General features: G+C 37.2%; 2 protein-coding genes across 4 annotated transcripts; one reads left to right on the forward strand and one right to left on the reverse strand.

Annotated features, from left to right (window-relative positions):
* Positions 1 to 254: 254 nt before the first annotated feature.
* Positions 255 to 15,874, reverse strand: ubac2 (UBA domain containing 2). 3 transcript variants are annotated; one of them, XM_043244320.1, is made up of 9 exons: positions 15,682 to 15,874; positions 13,570 to 13,697; positions 13,176 to 13,295; positions 12,538 to 12,644; positions 8,080 to 8,203; positions 7,320 to 7,367; positions 4,979 to 5,233; positions 2,918 to 3,037; positions 255 to 2,488 (listed from the first exon to the last, which is right to left on the reverse strand). In XM_043244320.1, exons 1-9 carry the CDS (start codon positions 15,710 to 15,712, stop codon positions 2,381 to 2,383), a joined length of 1,041 nt encoding a protein of 346 aa, XP_043100255.1. In that variant the 5' UTR covers positions 15,713 to 15,874; the 3' UTR covers positions 255 to 2,380. The 3 variants fall into 3 exon arrangements, with proteins under 3 accessions (XP_043100255.1, XP_043100247.1, XP_043100261.1); XM_043244312.1 differs by having other exon boundaries at positions 2,918 to 3,040; positions 15,682 to 15,873; XM_043244326.1 differs by lacking the exon at positions 13,176 to 13,295 and having other exon boundaries at positions 2,918 to 3,040.
* Positions 9,153 to 12,044, forward strand: gpr183b (G protein-coupled receptor 183b). The gene is made up of 2 exons (XM_043244298.1): positions 9,153 to 9,378; positions 10,575 to 12,044. Exon 2 carries the CDS (start codon positions 10,599 to 10,601, stop codon positions 11,676 to 11,678), a length of 1,080 nt encoding a protein of 359 aa, XP_043100233.1. The 5' UTR covers positions 9,153 to 9,378; positions 10,575 to 10,598; the 3' UTR covers positions 11,679 to 12,044.
* Positions 15,875 to 21,274: the final 5,400 nt, after the last annotated feature.

A 21,274-nucleotide genomic window follows, 5' to 3' on the forward strand; every position in this document is an offset into this window, starting at 1 on the left:
GTTTTTCATTATTTTCTCATTTCTTCGGATTCTTACTTCTGATAGACTACACAATTTAAAAATAAATGAAAGAATGAAAAAAAAAACAGCCTATGTATTTACGTTTGGCTCTTAATCAGAAGTTCAATACTTTTCTTACCAGAGTTCTGTCTTGGGCTCTGTTCTGTAGTTTAAGTCAAACACTGCCATCTATTGCTTGACATGCTTATAAGCGTATATTTCTTGCGTAGTGCACAAATAACAAAGATCCAGAGTTACATGACATGATCAGTTTAATTGCTTTTACCTGTCGAAGTTGGACATTTAGCTATCGTTTAAAAGTAGCTACAACACGTTGAAATTTGTGTGACATGAACAGACAGCACAACAGATTTAAAAGAGGTAGATTTTAGTAAAGGTACAGGTGTGTGTTCAGGGTCGCTGTACATTGTATTCTGTTGTCTAACATCTGAACGTTGAGTGATTATTCGAATCTAGTCTCGTGTTTTACAGAATGAGTTACAGATACGGAATTTCAGACTCAAATCTCAATTTGTAAAGCCAGTGAAATGCAATCTTCCCAAAACGAAAAGAGCAGCCATCAATTACTATTTTTACCATTATCATCAAAAGTCCATGATAAAGAAATTGCTCACCCAATGTAGACCCACTGTTTGACCACAGATCATGCTCAACAAAAAAAATCTTAAGAGTGGCAGGAGTGCTTAGCTTTTGGGTTGACCAGTGTTTTTCTGGCAGTCGGAACATTAATCTATATAAACATATATATATATATATATATTTTTTAGAATTGAAATACCACTTGATTAAACACAAAAATCAAACACTGTTTTGCATAATAAACAAGAGAACATTCACATGAACATAATCTTATCAGCAGATAACAATTTCATAATTTATATTTAAATGGATATGTTCTTTAAAGATATGATTTTAATCCCAGTTACGGGAATCAAAACTGTTATTATCCCTTTAATGAGAGTTTAAACAATATTTCATCCTATCTTTTTGTGCCACAGAGAAATCATGCTGTTAAAAAAAAAACAAAAAAAAACGTTTTGTCCCACTCTCTAACAAACACAAAGATAAAGATGCTCTGAATATTATCCATTTGCATTGTGCAGAAAAACTTTCTAAGCATCATAAAATAACAAATATTTTCAATTGGATGACTATGGCGTGAAATGTCCACTTGTTTCTTCTTTTAAATCATGCCACTATAAAAGTCATGGTACTTTTTTAAGCTTTCCAGACACCAAAGTCAATACATAATAACAACGACAATTTGATTATTAAAATAATAAAAACATCTGATGCTTTGACCGAACATTACGCCTCGTGCTTTCATTAGCTTTGATTCAGAATGAAACGCGTCAGTGGTCTACTCAAGAATCCATTTAATCCAGGTGTACTTTAAATACACTGCCATACAGCTGACTAGCCCTTTTAAGTTTTGACCAAACAAAAAAATTAAAAAAAATTAACATTTCATCCAAAAATAATTTTGTCATCATTTACTCATTCTCATGTCATTCCAAAAACCATATGACTTACTTTCTCTTATGAACGCTGTGACGATAAGAGATTTTGAAGAATGTTCAGGCTGCTCTTTTCCACAAGACAAATAGCTGTCTATCAAAAAAGCATCCAAAAAGAGCTGTAATATGCCTCTGAAGTCATAATTGAGGCACAAACCAAAATTTAATTTTGGCCCCTGCCACAGATCTTCTGAGATTCAAGAACCTGTACTTTGAACTGTTAAAGTGAAATGTGACTTTACCTCACATATAGTAACCACAAATGTCATACGGACTACTTTTATAGTATCGTATAGACCTTTATTTTGGAGTTCACCTGCCACTAGTCACTCTCTACCTTATATATGGAAAAGAGAAGCCAGGGCATTCTGCTAAACATCCTCTTTTGTGTTCCATGGAAGACTGAAAAACCATATAGCTTAGGAACATGAGAACAATGGCTACATTTTTGGATGAACTATTCCTTTAAGAACAACAAATGGTTTAATAATTTAGCAATATATTATAGAATTCTTAATTATTAGATGAAGCAGGTTCAAGGACGATGCCAGATGGCACGAGCCCTGAGACACAATGTGTAAATGTCCACCATGTTGGCTCTGTCCTGTGGAGCAGAGAGGGTTGCATCTGCAAGTCAACTCCTTGTAGCACTGCGAGACACGGCAGCAGGAGCGCCACACTGTCTAGTCAGAAAGGAAGTGACGTCATCAGCTCCTGTGGGTTGTGTATCGACGCTCTTCTTCCAGCAGGTGTAGTAATGACACCAGTGTTGTGTTCTTAAGTACTTTCAACTCAGTGATCATTCTCCTTGCTCTCCCGGTCACCCTTCGATTTATTTCATCTTAGTGCTGAAGCAAGAAGTTTGTTGCAATGTTAATGTCATTATTAGAGGCTCGGAGAGCTTCTTGGGCATCCATCCTTGAGAAACCCATCTCCATTAATCTTGCGACCTGGTGATAACAGCATCGTATCGTTAAAAGGTTAGTAGAATTGTTCGATCTAGCAACTCATGATGCCGAGCAAATAGACGGTGGAAGTGAATAAAAACCAAAACGTCCTGGAAACCTACACTCACCCAGGCTATCCAAGTTGTAGATGAGTTTGTTTCTTTATCACAACAGATTTGAAGAGATGTTGAATTGTTATATGACTGCGTTACAAATCAGGCCTCTTCAGTGAATACGATAGCGTTGTTTGGTGAGCAAATAAACGTAATGCAAAATTTCTTCAACGCATCTATATCTTAAAATGGCCTTCATGAGCGTACATTTTCAGCAAATTTTCAATTTCGGGTGATGTATTCCTTTAATAAACAGATTGTGTTATAGACCACAATCTGTGAAGATTTTGATCAGAAGACCTAAATCATGAGATCTCACCTGCTCCTCAGCCACAGGTGTGTTATCCGGCGGGTGCTGTGGCTCGGGACCCTCATGATGCCGGTTCTGTCCTCTGTGTCTTAGAGTCGGGAAGAATCTGTTCCAATTCAGGAGACCCGTCTGCTGAATTAAAGACAGAAATTCTTTAAGTCACCGTAAAAAAAAAAAAAAAAAAAAAAAAAAGACAATTCCTATTTTTATGGAATTCTGCAGTGTTTATTATAAATGGTCGCAGTTTATTATAAACGTGTACATCGTTATTTTTGAAATCGTGCATCTTCATAATAAAAATCATCTCTCCTTTCATGATTTCATTTCTGCGTCTGTGTGGGGGAAGGAAAATCATTTTTTTTCAGGAACTTGTCTCTCACGTCACATTACGTAAATTAGCAAACCATTGACAAAGTCTCCACGTTCATATTTTTTTCTCAATTGAGAAGTTTTGTGAAATCAGATACACAATTAAAAAAAAAAACTGTAGTGATTTCAGTCTTCACATTTCAAATTGCCCTTAAAAGAATAAATGAACAACCGGTAAGCATTGTACTCATTTCATATTTCATATTCATAATCCTGCTACAAGTTTCTTAACTACAACGCTAACGTACTCTAGGTATATTCATCGTTGCACGGCACCTGTAACATGAGAGAAAACAAGAATGTTCTATGCTAATTATCTACATAATTTCCAGAAAATAACAGCTTTTCACATTTTCAGTTACATTTTTATCAAGGACAAAATGATCTGTGCTTTTATCAGGTATCTGTGATGAAACCATGCGGCTGTCTGTGTTTGTTCACAGGAAACCATCAACTTCCTCTTGTTCAGAAACACTGAGAGAAAATAAATGGAAAAAAAAAGACGAAAACAAGACATATCGCTGAACATCTTGTCCAAGCAGAGTGACAGTAAGTAATCACTGTTTTCCCCCACCAACAACATGGCCTGTGGTCTAATACTATTTGAACACAACATCTCAAGAAAGCGCTTCATTTTGAAATGGAAACTTCTTAGAACCCATTTAGAATATATAACAAAAATATGTACCAATAAACTAATTTCTCAATTGCTGTATTGAAAAAGCTGATCACAGCTAAGGTGACTATAAAAAAAGGTAAACTTATATAAAATACAAGAAAAAACACCAATAAGAAATGATAACACAAGTAGTAATTTACATCGTCTGAAAACGCAGGACGTAGTAGAGGAACCTGAATCAGTCTGAAACCAATTTGTGAACTATTACACAAACAATCCTGGTAATAAAAAGTCAGCAATAAAGGATCTCTAAAAGGTGTAGTTTAGATGGTATCATCTCTACTTAGTCATTAGCCAACACTGAATAATAAGTACCAGCCCCAGCAAACATCCAAGGGACTGCAGTATGACTTCAGATTACTCAAATTAATATATTGTTATGAGTAATATCCCCATTATTCATATTTGTAGTAAACTGAAATATCCAAACTTCATTAATCTGCTAAAAAGTAGTGCTGTCAAATAAGCAAAATCTTTTGTTCACATGATATATGTATGTGTGCTGTGTATATTTATTATAACACATATACATTTTAGAAAAAAAATGTCCATATATAAATGTATTTCTTTATAACAAATTATATGAATATATATATATATATATATATATATATATATATATATATATATATATATATATATATATATATATATATATATATATATATATATATATATATATATATTTATTTATTATTATTATTTTTTTTAAATCTACTAAAAAGACAAAAGTCATGAAATGAGTTTCATTTTTTCCCTTCAAAGACACTGAGGGAAAATCTTTTCTCATTAAGTGTTGGAAAATTTTGACTCATCTTTGAGGTAAAGAACAACTGTTCTAAACATTGATCGTAAGTGAGATGTTCATCTGACCTTGAAAGGAGTGAGCTGTATGCCATTCATGGCAAGGCTATTCTCCTCTGTCATGTGAGGGAGCTGTAGAATAACTTAATGGCTAATCCGGTCTGGACAGATAACTAAAATGCTTCAAGGCAGTCACCCCAGGAAGTATTTTAAAGTACCTGGGCCTGTTGCTGCTGAGCATTTCTCCTGAGGTGTGCCAGCTGAGACAGGAGCAGTTGCTGGTCCAACATATCCATCCTCTGCTGTCTCTGGATGTCCAAAGTAGCGCCCATCCCCAGCGGGGCCTCTGCGGTGGGCTCAGAATCGGAGAAGACCGGCTCTAGGAGCACCGAACCACATCTGGCTGCCCATCTTGGCACACATATGAACTTCTGGACTGCCAACTTATTACTATAATACAACATGCCTGCAATCTGGAACAGAGTGATTGTAACAGGAGAGGTTAACATAAAAACACGACAGTAAAGGTGTCTACACTTTCTAGAAATACCATGTAAGCTTTGCAAGACAAATCTACAAGGAGATAGATTAAAGAGACTATCAAAAGGATCTTTGTTGCTTTTAGACAATGTTTATTAGCTTTGACTAATTTGACTATTGTCATTTTGCTAATAGAGCCAATGTAAAAATAGGATTACAACAAAACAGTACACTGCTCAAAAAAGGGAACACTAAAATAACACATTCTAGATCTGAATGAATGAAATATTCTTATTAAATACTGCTCACACACTCCAGCCACATGAGGTCTAGCATTGTCTTGAATTAGGAACAACCCAAGGCCAACCGGTCTCGCAAGGGGTCTGAGGATCTCCTCTCTGTACCTAATGGCATTCAGGCTACCTCTGGCAAGCACTGTGCGGCCCTCCAAAGAAATGCCACCCCACACCATTACTGACCCACTGCCAAACCGGACATGCTGGAGGATGTTGCTGGCAGCAGACCGTTCTCCACGGCGTGTCCAGACTCTGTCACGTCTATCACACGTGCTCAGTGCGAACCTGCTTTCGTCTCTGAAGAGCACAGGGTACCAGTGGCGAATTTGCCAATCTTGGTGTTCTCTGGCAAATGCTAAACGTCCTGCATGGTGTTGGGCTGTAAGCACAACCCCCACCTGTGGATGTCGGCCCTCATACCACCCTGATGGAGTCTGTTTCTGACCGTCTGAGCAGACACATGCACAGGGCTCTGGCAGTGCTCCTCCTGTTCCTCCTTGCACAAAGGGGGAGGTAGCGGTCCTGCTGTTGGGTTGTTGCCCTCCTACGGCCTCCTCCAAGTCTCCTGATGTACTGGCCTGTCTCCTGATAGTGCCTCCATGCTCTGGACACTACGCTGATAGACACAGCAAACCTTCTTTCCACAGCTCGCATTGATGTGCCATCCTGGATGAGCTGCACTACCTGAGCCACTTGTGCAGGTTGTAGACTTCATCTCATGCTACCACTAGAGTGAAAGAACCGACCTGCATTCAAAAGTGACCAAAACATCAGCCAGAAAACATGGGAACTGATAAGTGGTCTGTGGTCACCTCCTGCAGAACCACTCCGTTATTGGCTAATTGCCTAAAATTTCCATCTGTTATCTATACCATTTGCCCAACAGCATGTGACATTGATTGTCAATCAGTGTTGCTTCCTAAGTGGGCAGTGAGTTGAAGTTACATTGTGTTGTTTAGGTTTTCCCTTTATTTTTTTGAGCAGTGCATTTTAAACCCAATTTCCTTTTAAAAAAAAAAGAAAAGCTTTGAAAGACTGAACATTACCCAAGATGGTTCACTTGTATTGCTATAAATGGGAGGAACTACAACTGTAATATGGCACTCTAGAAACAGTTTTTGTTATTTCTCTGTAAGTTTGGCCAGCAGATTTCGAGAGTTGCTATTTCCCCATTTAAGTACATAAGCACCTGCATGAACCAACTTGCACTGAAATAGACTTCAAAAGACATTCCTGAAACTATTCATTAAGGCCAGAAGTCAGCAATTTCAACTTTTCCCACTGTTCAAGTTTTTCAAACAACACATTTAATTATGTTCGACATGATCATTGAGTGTGACCCACCAATCTGAGAAGTTGTGGTCACAATGGAAATTGGAGAAATCTCTGCAGCTGTATTTTTACCAACAGAGCATACGGCATGGTTTCTGATTCATTTAAAACAATAAAACAGTCTTAATCTTTTAAATAATTTGCTGCTCTCTACGCGATGACTGTCAATGGTGTAAAAGTTAATTCAAACCCCATAAGCTAAACATTATGTTGACCGAGGAGGTTATTTTGTGAAAATATCACCATCACTGCATGCTCTTTAACCTAGTGTACCTAGTAAACTTGTTTCACTTCCATACGTACAGGGACTTCTCAGATCAGTGAATCTTCTTTTTTTGACTGTGGGTTGTATTTAATTTCACCACGTACATGTAATCATACTTACTAAAGACCATTACAGATGCAAAATAGGAAACATGATACAATTCTAATTGAGCCACCTTATACTTACTAATCCACTGCAAGCAACCACCCACATGTAGGCACTTGAGGTCAGGAGCTGATGACAAGATAATAGAACAACAACAAAAAAAAAAAAAAAGAAATTCAGAGCTATGTGAAGAAAGTACTTTCACATCCCCAAACACTTTCAAAGCTAACTCACTAATTCTTCTATAAGTCATAAGTCCATAACATGTCTTTGATATGAAGGTACATCTTATCTCAGGGGTGTCAAACTCAGTTCCTGGAGGGCCGGAGCCCTGCAGAGTTTAGATGCAACCCTAATTAAACGCACCTGATCCAGCTAATCAAGTACTTCAATCATACATAGTATATGTGTTTTAGCAGGGTTGAACCTAAACTCTGCAGGGCTCCGGCCTTCCAGGAATTGAGTTTGACCCCCCTGTCTTATCTGATGCAAGAGAGAAACAAAAAATACGAACATTAAATGAAACCTAACAAGATATCTATAATTACAAGTAAAAGTCATTTCCCCTTGTCTTGTTTTTCTAAAAAAGTATGCAACTTCATCTGTAATCTCTGAAATCTTAAATCGGCTCAAAACTCGACAAGAGCATGAGACCACAAAATATCTGCAACAAATATCTGGTGTTTGAGAAAAAAAAAACCTGCACCTTGTGAACCTCGTTTCTCTCTTCACTTGTTCATCAAAACATGTGCCAGTAAATGTCAATTGCTATCTAAAATCTCAAGCAGCAACATGGGAAAAATCACAAAGTTTGTGATTTGTCAAGGCAGTTCGAGCTCACCTGTGCGCCCACAATGTATGTCAGAGACTTGTTTGTGATTGAGACGTGGCCGAGAAGCTGAGTCACCTGAACACGTGGGATGGAGCTGTAGAAAGGCACAAAGAGAGCGAAGACTGGGCCCAGTCTGAGAAAGAGAGAGAAAATGAAGAGTTAGTTAACAAAATGTGCAAATCAATCACGTAATAATAAGCAGGTGATAAAGAAAAGGAGACTCTTTTGTCGAAAGTAAAATTTTCTTTCCTTAATCGCTATTTCCAATGCAATGTAGACTATTACATTAGAGTACAATACATTGGTGAACAGTAACCTGTTTTTGTAGATCATTTTGATAGCACTTCATATAGTGTTATATACATAACAGAGGGAATAAAGGGGTACTAAGCAGTACGGTAGGATTTTTCATTGACAATTTATCAGTTTAAGAATTTATCTACTGACTAACTGCCTAAAAGAGACCTTGCTTTCAGGCAAGATGGAGGAAAACAGAGAAACATCAGATTCTCAATACGACATACAATGACGCAAACATCATTACAGTAATTCAGAATATAGTTTATCAACCATTTAAGAAGATTGAGGAACTAGTGCTTCAATTAAGCCCGGAAAAACGTAAATATGACATTTTCATTCGCTAGTTTTCACAGAGTTTTAACTTCCTTTTATTTAAATTACAAAAATGATAGTAGGGTAGTTATTGCACAAGTCTTAAGTCTCAAACTCTTTGTAATGCAAGATACTAAGGATGTTTCTAAATGTGTGTACAGTACAGAGCAACGGTAAGTATAAGGTTTGATGTAAAAACATTTAGACGTTTCAATGAAAGCCAAATTTCAATGAAATTTCACTTCGCCATATAGACTTAAAGAGACAGTTCACCCAAAACTGAATCATCCGTCATTTGCTCACTTTGTAATGCTTGCTCACAGATTTCCATATTTTTTTTCCATACTGTGGAAGTTAGTGGTTAAAAAGTCTTCAAAATATCTTCTAGTGTTCAACAAAAGAAAAGAAAAAAAAAATCTTACCGAACTACAACAACCTGCCTTAAATGCCTTGAGGTTGAAGGTAAATGTTGAAATGTTCGTGTTTGGGTGAACGGTCTCTTTAAAAACACTCACCACGCTGCTAGAAAAAGAGATCGAGAGAGATATGAGAAAAGAGAGGAACAGAGTAACAGACAGTGAGAAAGAGGCAGGAAGAGATGCTGAACTGCTGCTTTTTACACTACTTTAAAAGTGAGAAATAGAGATTTTTTAAAATAGCACCAATGTCGGAATGAAAATCTGCTTATCTTATCTGGTAAGTAAAAAATGTCATACTTTTTGATAAAAAGGGCAGAACAAATGAAAATGTGTGTTTTTTGGAAAATCATGTAATTAAAAATGTGAAAATGAAGCCCAAACATTTAAAATATATATATTTCTGTATTTTTTAAATGCTAATTTTATGGTTACCGTGTTAATTTATTTTAATTTTATATTAAAACATATGTAAAAGCTTTTCTAAAAGATTTATTATTTATTTATTTTTGTATTTATGATTTATGTATTTTTGATTATATGGCAATACTTTACATTAGTTAAATGCATTTTAATAAGACTATCCATTTATTACAGTGTTTATTAATCTTTGTTACGATTAGTTATTTTATAAAAAAATACGACTTTTAGCTCAGGTCGATTAAATAATGTTAACCACTTAAAAAAGCCCATTTTATTTGAATAATGTATTAGTAAATACTGAAATAAAAATTTACTAAGATTAATTACATTAACATTTGGAACTTTAACTTTGTAAAGTTTTACTGATTATATTTATTTTAAAATAGGTATTAAAAAAAAAAAAACAACAACACTGCAAATTAAATGCTCTTTTCAGATTTAAATGGTAATTTAAGTTAGAAAATAATAAGGCAGCGTTGTAGACAAAGCAACAGAAATGTGGAAGGGAAACAAGCTGAAAGGGAAATGGCAGACGTCTACACATATCTACAGAATTACTATCCATAGTAAAAATGTACACTACCGTTTCTAGTAAGAAATGAATTATTATTTGCATCGTGAACACAATTAAATGAACAAAAAGTGACAGTATAGACACTCACTTCATAATCAAGTTACAATGTTTGCAAAATATTTACATTTCAAAAGGATCCTAGAAAATAAATAAGGTTTGCACAAAAAATATTAGGGAAATATAAATTCATATTAACTGCTTTAAACGTAGATAAGAAAAACAAATGTTACTTGTGCATCAAATCAAATCAAATCATTATTTGCATCAAATACGCACATTATATAATGGTTTATGAAGATTTATGCAACACTGAAGACAGGAGTAAAGGCAGTTCTGCCATAAAATACATTTTAAAATATATTAAATCGTATGAGTTATTATACTTTTTAGTTATAATGCTATTTTACAATATTAGAGTTTTTACTGTGTTTTTGATCAAATTAATGCATTGAAATAATGCTTTGGCTCTCTTTCTGCAGTGATTTCTCCTGCATAGACCTAAGATGAGCCCAGATTTAGACATAAACGTCACTTGCACCAACTTGTATGACCATCGCCCAGTGGCCCGAGTCCTCATACCTCTGGCCTATTCCATCATATGCCCAGTGGGACTTTTAGGCAATGCCCTGGCCCTGCATGTGATCTTCTTCAACATCACCAAACTTAATTCCATCACGCTTTATTCCGCCAACCTGGCAGTGTCTGATATCCTGTTCTGCCTGTCGCTTCCCCTTCGAGCCGTTTACTACGGCCTTGGCTTCCACTGGCCCCTGGGGGAAGGACTATGTAAAGCCATAGCACTGCTCTTCTACTTGAACTGCTACGCTGGAGTAAACTTCATGACTTGTCTGGCAATCGATCGTTTCGTGGCACTGGTGTTTCCTCAGAAGCTGGCGAAATTGAGAAAAGTCAAGAACGCCCGATTAGTGTGTCTGGCAATATGGCTGCTGGTGTTTGCCCAGACGTTGCCTCTCCTGACCATAAACTTGACCAAAACGGAGAATGATAAAAGCATCTCCTGTATGGAATACCCTAATTTTGAAGGCCTCTTCAAAGGGCTGCCCTACTTGCTGATTGTTGGGGTAGTTTTAGGCTTTGGCATCCCGCTGGTGACAATCATCGCCTGCTACTCTATACTGACCCGTAAACTTCATCTGGCAGCAAAGTCAAACCGGCTCACAGAACGCTCTGGAAGGACCAAAAAAGCAAGAGGAGTGATCGCGGGAGTGGTATTTGTGTTCGTGGTGTGTTTCGGCCCGTACCATCTAGACCTTCTGCAATACATGATCCGAAAGCTTATCTATGATCCGAACTGCACCGAGCTACAGTCCTTTCAGATATCCCTGCATATCACGGTGTGCCTCATGAACTTCAATTCGTGCCTGGATCCATTTGTTTACTTTTTTGCCTGTAAAGGCTACAAGCAGAAGCTGATGAAAATGATGAAGTTACAGGTTGGCACCCACTTCTCTAGCATTGGAAGAACCTCGCCTGAAAGCTCAGGGATAGGAGATGTGCTCGGGACACGCCGCAACACCGGAATGACAATGAAAAATATTAGAGGAGGACAACTGTCAACATGAACATACATAAGAGGATGAAAAGTGACAACAAACACAATACGGGTCGAACTTGAGACTTAAAAGCCAAGGACAAGGCAGGAGAAAGATGGACGCTTGACAAGCACTGGAATCATAGTTGAGAAAGAAAAAAATACTTGCTGCAAAAAAAGATTATAATCTCTGAAGTAATTTTTTTTTCTCAGAAGTAAACTTAATTTTTGTGTTTCACAAAAGATGGCAAGTTACGGGTTTGGACTGATGGGTGGAGTACAGTTTTATTTTCAGGGTAAACTATTCATTTCCGAACAGTTAATGTTTCAAACTGAAATAAATGATTCACTTCTAAGTTTTTTTTTTTTTTTAAATGCAAAATAAATCTTTTGAACTTTCAAAAAGATGATTTAATTGCAAAAAGGTTTCAAAGATGATGGATGACGCTTTATTAAACGGAACATTTTTGATCGACTGAGTTCTTAGGTAACGCGATCATCAAAAAGGCAAACAGGCTTTTCTTCACAAAAGGAAAACGCCCTGTGCCAGTCTAAAAGCTGGTAGCTCAAGGGAAATGAGCTTAGTACTTTACTTTCACAAGACCTTGCCATTTCAACACGTATTGCTTTAATAAATTGGTAAGATTGGTAAGAGGTTTTGATGCCAGTAAAGAATACTGTCACAACAATATAATGAAGAAAGATTATTAAAAGACAACGTCAAAAAGGGAAGCTGACGTTTGCTCCACAGGAAAGAGCTGCACTTTCACATACATAAAGTGATGAAGGAATGAATATATTTTGGTGCATACAGTGGTGCACGTGGTAATACTACTGACAAAAAAGGGTTGGTAAAGAGCGACTGTTAAAAAGAAACTCATATCACTTACAGTCCAGCTGGAAGAACATCCACTTTAAGTTCAAACGTGAAGCGCAGGGCCTCTGTCAGCAGCAAGTCCACAAAAGCAGAAAGAATCCACGCTCCAAAGAGAAAGGACTAAACATCATAAACGAAAATGTGACAAAGTTTTAGATTTACACAACTTTTTTGGTTTTTACAAGAACATCACGAGATTTAAACACAAGGGGTGGTGGTAAAAGTCATCAGCAAAGAGCTTTTAGATTCGATTAAAAATTGACTTTTTTTGTTCATAGCTTTTTAACAAGATACTCATCATAAATAGTAGGCCGAAGAGCCAATCTGAAGCCCTTAAACATCTTAAAAATGACTGTCGGATAAGATGAAGGAGTTCCAAGCTTCCACATAACCTTCAAAAATGATCATTTACCATTTTATTCGTTTATATATTTATTCATAAATAACGCCATACAATTTTACGCAGAGAATTTGGGGTTATTTTAAGAAAATGAGTGCAGAAGCATGTTGTGTCTGCACTTCACAGTGTATTCAAAACAGCACTTATCTAAAACACATTTTTCAATGTCATATTAATAAAAAAAAAAATGAAAAAAAACACTGTGGGGAGAAAACAGGAAGACACAAAGCAGCGCAGCTATCGATACTTACAGCAAATTTGTGGCTGCCAAACCTTCTTTCAAAAATACGAAAATTATAAATGAGCAAACTGCTGCAGAAAGTGTCTTTCAGGTCCAAGCAGATGAGCCGTCCACTCACCAGCCTCCAGAACTACAAGCAAGCCACGGAACACACACAGGATAACTGGGTTTAGAAATAGCACTAAATATTCACACGCACAGTAATAGAACGCTTGCTCCAGAGGATGACTAATAATGCTCTTTTATGACCAATATTTTTAAGCATGATCTAATTACCAATACACTGAAACCGTTTTTATGCCACAATAGCTCATTATTTTTAATGACCATGATTAAACCCCAAACATTGTGTGTTTAGTATACAATTGAGTGAATTCTTCAGGTCAGCTGGTTTGACGTCTCACCTGCTTGGCCTGCCTGACAGCCTGGAGGTTGTATAGAAACACATCCTGGTACTGAGGCAGAAGCACGGTCAGCAGCACGGCGAGGACTGTAGGGATCAGCAGCAAGCTCTTGGACAGGGGTGCTTTATCTGGAAGACACAGCGCAGAAGGAGTACTGTTAAAAGTGTCACAAAGGAAAATTAGAAATTCTTACGATCGTCATGTCAGGGTAGGGTTGGGCGATATATCTGAAGGGCAGTTCATCTACGGCTCTGTGTATTAACTGCCGTTCATTTGAAAGCAGGTGATGGATATTTACCGTTAATCAAGGAACTTTACTGAAGAGGTGCGCTTGATTATCCCTTTCCGATATATATCGCCCAGCTCTGTGTCAGTGGAATAATTCAGGTGACCTATTGGTCCGTTGGGTGCTTATGTTAATAGACCGAGTACAGTCACATGGGTTTTTTTGTCACCACAGTGATTACAATTTCTTTAAAGTAACGGGTGAATGGGTGCCGTCAGAATGAGAGCAAAAACGCTGCAATAATCAACAAGCAATCCACATGACTCCAGACCGTCAATTAAAAAAAAAAGCTTTTTTACAGAACAATCCATCATTTCTGAGACGCAGTGTTTCCTTTACCCTTCAAATTGCGCAAATTAGGATTGTGAACTGAAATGCATCTAATGGAACGCGTCGATTTCAAAAAAGCTCCCATATATCACAACAAACACATTAGGCAATTAGGCATTTATAGGTCACATGGCATACGTAAAAATCCACATGATCTTTCTTCAACGTACTTTAATGTAACCTCCAAGAAACAAGTCGTACACAGTCGCTCTGGAGTGTAACGCACACGTCCACCGTCAGCATGGCTCTGATAGCACCGTGGCCACTAAGACTGATCTGGGCCACTCTTCTAACCAATCACCAGTAAGTACCGTGTGCACTGTGTTGCATGAATTCGGTGGAGGTAGTATCAAAATGTTTGGTTGGAGTGTGTTTATTGTGGTGATTGCAAATATTAACAGCATTTTTAAGACTTTTAAGACATTAACTAACATTTTGACTTAACATTAGTTACACTAATTTCGCCATTTAATAATGCCGTTTTGGCATTCTATAGTCTTTGGTTTTAAGAGCCTTCCTCCAGTGAAGAAGCCCGTCTCCTGCAGACAGCAAAATCTACCCACATATTTGTCTAGGCTTGTAAAAAGTTTGAGTTAAAAGTGTCTTAAACATGGATTTGTTTTTTTTTTTTTACACATGTCTGTTTTGACTTCACAAGAGGTTAATAAATGGACTGCAAATTTGCAAATTTCTTGTATATCATTGTGATGCTTTTAGCAGCTGTTGAGACTCTCATTCTGACGGCACCCATTCACTGCAGCAGATGATCCAATGGTGAGCAAGTGATGTAAAGTTTCTCCAAATCTGTTCACATGAGAAAAACGTATTTTCATAAGGTTTTCTAAGCGAATTACTCTTATTAAAACTGTAGGTAACACTTTTTTTATGGTAACACCTACTGGTTTCTTATTAGCATGCATTTTACTAAAATACTAGTGCTAATTAAGCACATATTAATAATTCCCTATTCTGCATGACCTTATTCTACATCCCTAATCCTACCTAAACTTACAAACCACCTTACTAACTATTAATAAGGAACAAATCAAGAATTTATTGAGGTTAATAGTCAACAAGTGTTACCTATTGTAGTGCTGAATATGTACTGAAAGAAACTGAATAAAGTCACACAGGCTTGAGACAGCATACAGATAAGTAATGAATTGTTATAATTACACGAATAGCAATCAGCCAGGGTAGAACTAAACCTCTTTGGATTTCAGGGAAAGTTAACGCAGTCTGTTTCTGTTTATCTGCGTGTCATGTCGCATTTTTCCCAGGAGCTCACGATTTCACGCCCACAACTTTATAAACAACGTTAACACTTCCTGTCTTGGATCACGAGCGAAGGCAGGTTTATTTGAAGATAAAAACGATACGAGAAGTGCGATACAACTCGGACGAAGGTCACGATAATGACTAGGCTTTAATGCGAATGAATGACAGCGGGATCTGATCTAACGCTACATGACATGATGATTTTAAGCCGTACTTACACAACCCCCTCGAACCGGTGGACGTGAACATCCCGCCAGTTTACACGCAGGATGTAGCTAAGAAGACTAACGAGACGACCGAACCCAAGGCACTGGATTTAAAACGTAAAAACAGTAAAACAGTTAAAGGGAAAACTCGCTAGGAGAGAGGGAAAGGGGAAAGGGTACTGAGGACGGCACCTCGCAGGAGACAAACTTCATCCGCGTCGCTCCTACGAAATTAGCGTTTTCTTTTGCTGTGGCCACTAGAGGACGCACGCGGATGGTTTTTTTGTTATGTACCAAAAATGCACTCCATAGTTTTAGGCAACTGTTCTTTCTTTCTTTTCTTTTTTTTTAAAGGCAAAATTGTTGTGAAATTTATTTCATAGTCCTTCCCATCCATGGTTTTATGAATACAATGATCTCGTTATAAACCGCTTCTTACCTAAGAACTAGGCTGTTTTTAAAAGTAGAAATCTGGATCACTGTTATGTCTGTACCCTCACTAGCATTAATTATAACATAATTAAAAGTAACCGCTGTAATATAATAAAGACTTACTTCAGAAAACACTTTATCATACCAGCATATTTAGAGCAACGCCGCGTGCTTACCTTTACCTTTAAATAGAGCATTGCTTTTAGCTCCTATTTTTTCTATGAACTATTTTTTAATCTTTTTTATTGCATTTGTAATGAAATTTCTATAAAATGTTTTAATTGGGGATGATACGATATTAGCTGTAGCCTATTACTATATTTATTATTTTAAAATGTAGTAATGAGGGTGCACTTAATTGTGCAATATAAATAAATAAATATGGTTGAATATAAAATAGTGTGAAATTTGTTTAGGTGCATCACACTACAATTTAAAAAAATAAAAAAGAAAGAAAGAAAATGATGCTGGTGATGATTTATTATTATTATTATTGTTATTGTTATTATTATTATTATTATTATTATTATTATTATTATTTTTATTATTATGCTCTAAAACTGGCAACTTGAAATTTGGCCAGATGGTACAGCTGAAATTATGCAACAGACACATTTCTATTCTTGAGATTCTACCAGATTCTATTTGATTGCACTGTGCTTTTATTACCACAAGGTGGAAGCACAGACAATGATTACCAAAACCCCGAGCGTGTATCTTAATAGAGACAGGTAAAAAAAAAAAAAAAAAAAAAATATATATATATATATATATATATATATATATATATATATATATATATATATATATATATATATATATATAATAAAATAAAAAATCATGAAAGTTTAGGTTGTCTATCACTTAGAAAGTGTCGATTATTTGTCCACAGGCCTACTTGCACACACAAATATCCTCAAAATATGAAATTAGCGAACGAAGAAGAATAAAGCATCATTCGAGAAACAGCGCCGATGTGCCTTTAAGTAGTTTCCGATCACGAAACAGGCCGTTTGGCTTTTGATGAATGATCATTGCTATCGTCTGACTTCAATTTCACAAACAAGAGCTTTCTCTGCTGGAGAATTAATGAAAACAAGACATCTTTCATTTGAGCCGGTTTGAAAGCTCAGCTGCAAGTCAACGTCAAGCTGCTACATTAAGTCAAATACTTTTGTTTGTTCCCCACTGCTGGCTTTGAGATAAATGAGCTTGTTTGTGTAATGACCATCTGTTGGGTGTTTTAGACGTGTTGCGCGGGCCGCCGGTGCTACGTTTATGGGGAGTTGCTGGTTTTCATAAGATAATCATGAAACAGGACGCAGTAGTCATGATTAATAGAGACGATACGAGACATCCAGCTTCTGTGTCCCAAGTATCCCCTATCCTGGGGCGCTTGCTGTCCGGACGGTGTAGGAAACGGCTCATCTGGCTTCATCGGGGATCATGCAAGTTCAATGTATCCTAATTAAGATCAACTTTAAACCAAATCATTTTTTGTTCCGTCAGCTAAACAATTACTGCGTTGTTAAGCACCCTGACCTGACCCGAAGGTCAAAGCCTTGACAGGCAACAGTTAGTTACAGCACACAATCTTTCCCATTTACTGCTTTAGCATCTTTTTAATCGCGTCGTTATCCATTACAGGAACTGTATCATTTTGAGAGGCTGCAGCTCGTAATGAGACGATGGGAAACCAACTGCAGATGCCTTGAATAAAAGCGGGTAAGTCTAATTAGTTTTTATGGCCGGCCTCAAATGCATGGGTCTGTCATGGAAGGACTTCGCAGATCTTTGACCGTGAGCAGTCGAACCATCAGCTAACACCTTGTTTAAAGTCTCATGAAACGTGCAAAGGGAACAGGCTTATTAAACGAATTCCTTTTTGTTTCATTTCTTTTAACCGCTAATGCTAATTGCGACTGTTTAGGCTTTTCCTTGGCTGCATTCGTTGGTTTCACAATATGAAATTTAAACAGGAAGTATGGCTTTCACGGCGCACAGGGCCAACGGAGCGACGACTAGCATGAGTCATAAAGAGGTGAAACGGCCCTGATCTTTCACTAGAAGCAGCTAATTGCATATTCAGATAACTTATTAACTTAACAAAGACCATCATTATTTTTCCGATGTACTTCATTACGTATTTTCATTCAATTACTTTTTGAGTAGTCCGCTTATGTAACACGCATGGAGGCTAAATAGAAGCCAACCAACATTTCGCCTGAAAGCCAGACAGATAATGACCAAATCACGCTGGTTTCCATAAAAAAGGAACCGAAGAATGGAGGGTAAAAGACCTGAATGGAAGAAAAAGTAGCCGTGTTTCTGTCTTTGTCAACCTCAACAAATTAGAGCGTGTGTTCATGTAATAAAGAAAATCCAGATTTGTCGGCAGCGCTGTCTCCTGCTGTTTGCTTTGTCCATTAAAAGGAAATGAGCAGATGGCAGTTGGCCTCCTCTCGTCCTTTTTTCTCTTCTCCCTCTCTCGATGTCTCTCCTTTTCTGCCATCCTCATTGTCCATTAATCTCTCTCTTCACAATCTGCCTGAGTGTAGAGCTGACAGCGAAGCCCCCAGGGAGAGGGAGGGAAAACAAGCCAATCCAGCTGTCAGAAGTCCAGCGAAGGGACATAAGTCCTCTCGAGCACCCAGTGCCCCTGTCAAGCAGCTTGAGTGAAAGCACACACACACACACACACACACACTCGCACAGATCTAGTGACAAGGCGATGGCAAAAACAGACCAAACAAACAAAACAATACATTCTCATTACACACAAATCCTTACAGCAAAGGGGACCGTGAGAAATGTCTTAGAACGGCCTGCTGTCCAGGTATATGGTCTTTCGAGGGCCACGCTTATTGCCACAAAACCACAAAAAAAAAAAAAAAAAGATTCTGATTTGACATAATGTAATTTGAGTCTAATTCAATGTCATCTTTTACTTACCTTCAGCTTATTCCATACCTGTAACTAAGTTCATAACTTTTATCATAACTTTATCATTTTCATAATTTACAGCATTGTAAACTGGCTGAAAAAAAAGTCTTCCTGGAGATATTTCGTTGTCCAAATGTTAAATAATTGTCGTAAGCATATAGTCACATTTACAAGAACGAACGTTCAACATTCAGAGATGTGACAATGATTTCAGAAATCGCAGGGATTAGAATGAATAGCATTTTTCATTTTTTATTTCGCTTTGTGCTAACAGTCACTGGCACACGTTCAAGTTTGTCTATCAGTATCATTTTTTGTTTTTGTGTGTCGGAATACAGACATCTGAGCTCGGGGCCCTGGGGCCTCTGACAGCTTTATTCTTGACAATTGTTTAAAATGCATCAAACTAGTGTCAGGCTACTTTATGTTTTGTTCACATGTTCTCTGTCTCCAAGGCTCTCCATTGTCCATTTTTTTTAGAAGTTCTACTCTTGTTAACCAGTGAATATACATGAACTGTCAAGTAGATTCAACTTGAACATGACTTCCAGGTCTAAAAACAAACCAGATTCCCTATATATCCAGGTGTTTTCATTCACTGAATGAATTGTTGAGGGAGTGAATTAATATTCTGAAATAAATCTTCATGTTAGTCTATTTTTGGTGTTTGTATTGTTTAATAATATCAAGTCATTTTGAGACCCTCTTTGTAAATTTCCTGAAGAAGTTTGTTTTTGTTGACTTATATATATATGATTTCAGATTATGTGTATTTATTTACTCAGACGTGTTGTTTAAATGATACCTGAGATCATTCAGCCCCCAAAAATAATTTTCGGAGCAGTTTAAGATAAAATATCAAATCAAGTTTCATCTGCTAGAATTTGTCTCTGTTCCATTTCTGCCATTACCAGTAACAACTGAATTACCATAAAATTAAATATTTAGCACTTATTAATGGATCATCAGGACCGTGATCTGAGAATGAGCAAAATCATTTTTGCAGCATTTATTATGTTAATTAAAATATGTATTGTGTTAGAAGACGTTTAATTTACCCAAATTTAAAAGATAAATGAAGGGGTTTAAATAGGACTTAATTTGTCCGTTTAAAGTTGATTAATTTCCTCTTTTATAAACGTAAAATTGATAACTGATCCTCAATTTTTTTTTTTCCCTTTCTTTAAATAAATATGAATTCATGTTCGGTTAATGCATCCATAACCAATGCTAGTCTTACTTTCAATGTTAAAACTAAAAGAGCATCAATCGATATTACGAAATTCTGTTAAAAAAAATGTTCATTGTTAGTTCACGATGCTAACAAATTGAAAACATTGAAACCAAATTGAAAGCAGCCAGTCCCAAGGTGATTGTTAGTAGATAAATGAAGTGGTTTGTCTTCAGGTTCACACAGATGTCCTCTCACCTTAACCAGGAACATGCGCTGACCTTTTACAAAGTGCCCTAATAACCTGAACAATACTTCAGCTTTGGTATTTTGATAACGCAGTCTTTCATACGTCTTTAAACGTCCTGATGTTTTTTGGGGCCGCTGTACATCTCGCCCTTTAACTTCATTCCTTCTTTCTCTTGTCTAGAACAAAGCCGAACTAAATAAACAGTCCCCTCTTTTTGCCGGGATCACTAAATTCACCGCCATTTCCTCGGAGGGCAGTTTAAAATCAAAAGTTGATCTCCTCTCCCTTTCCTCCTCTCGCGAATGAGTCAATTTCACGGCACATTATCCCGCACCATTCTCCCTTTCCCCCAACTCTCTCTCTCATTAGGAGCGGGAAGGAGCTGCATGAATTAGTAATGACAGTGAAAGGTTTGAAAAGCTGAACGCTACTCTCTTGCCCTTTCGCGGCCTGACTCTCATCCCGCTCTAACGCTCATTTGGATAACTTGTCCCGCACCTCTACCGCTGTCTGTGCTAATGTATAATAGGCACTCTCTGATTAGATTACATTGACGCTACTCCGTCGTGGCTGGATCTGTTACAGAGCCATTCAACAGGCCCCGGATCTGTCTCGTTAAAGCCACTGTGGTTCGTAACGGATTTAGCCAAATAGATATAAGCGATCACATGCATTGATTGCATATGACTGCAATTAAGTGCACGTTCAAAGTTGACAGATTCGATGCGTTTGTTGATAATGCTTTTCTTTTGATCTAGCGTAGTCAATTTTAGCACACGCACAGCAGATGAAGCACCGTCTGGACAGAA

This window comes from Puntigrus tetrazona, chromosome 1 (genome assembly GCF_018831695.1).
Source record: "Puntigrus tetrazona isolate hp1 chromosome 1, ASM1883169v1, whole genome shotgun sequence".
In the NCBI taxonomy this organism is placed as follows: domain Eukaryota; kingdom Metazoa; phylum Chordata; class Actinopteri; order Cypriniformes; family Cyprinidae; genus Puntigrus; species Puntigrus tetrazona.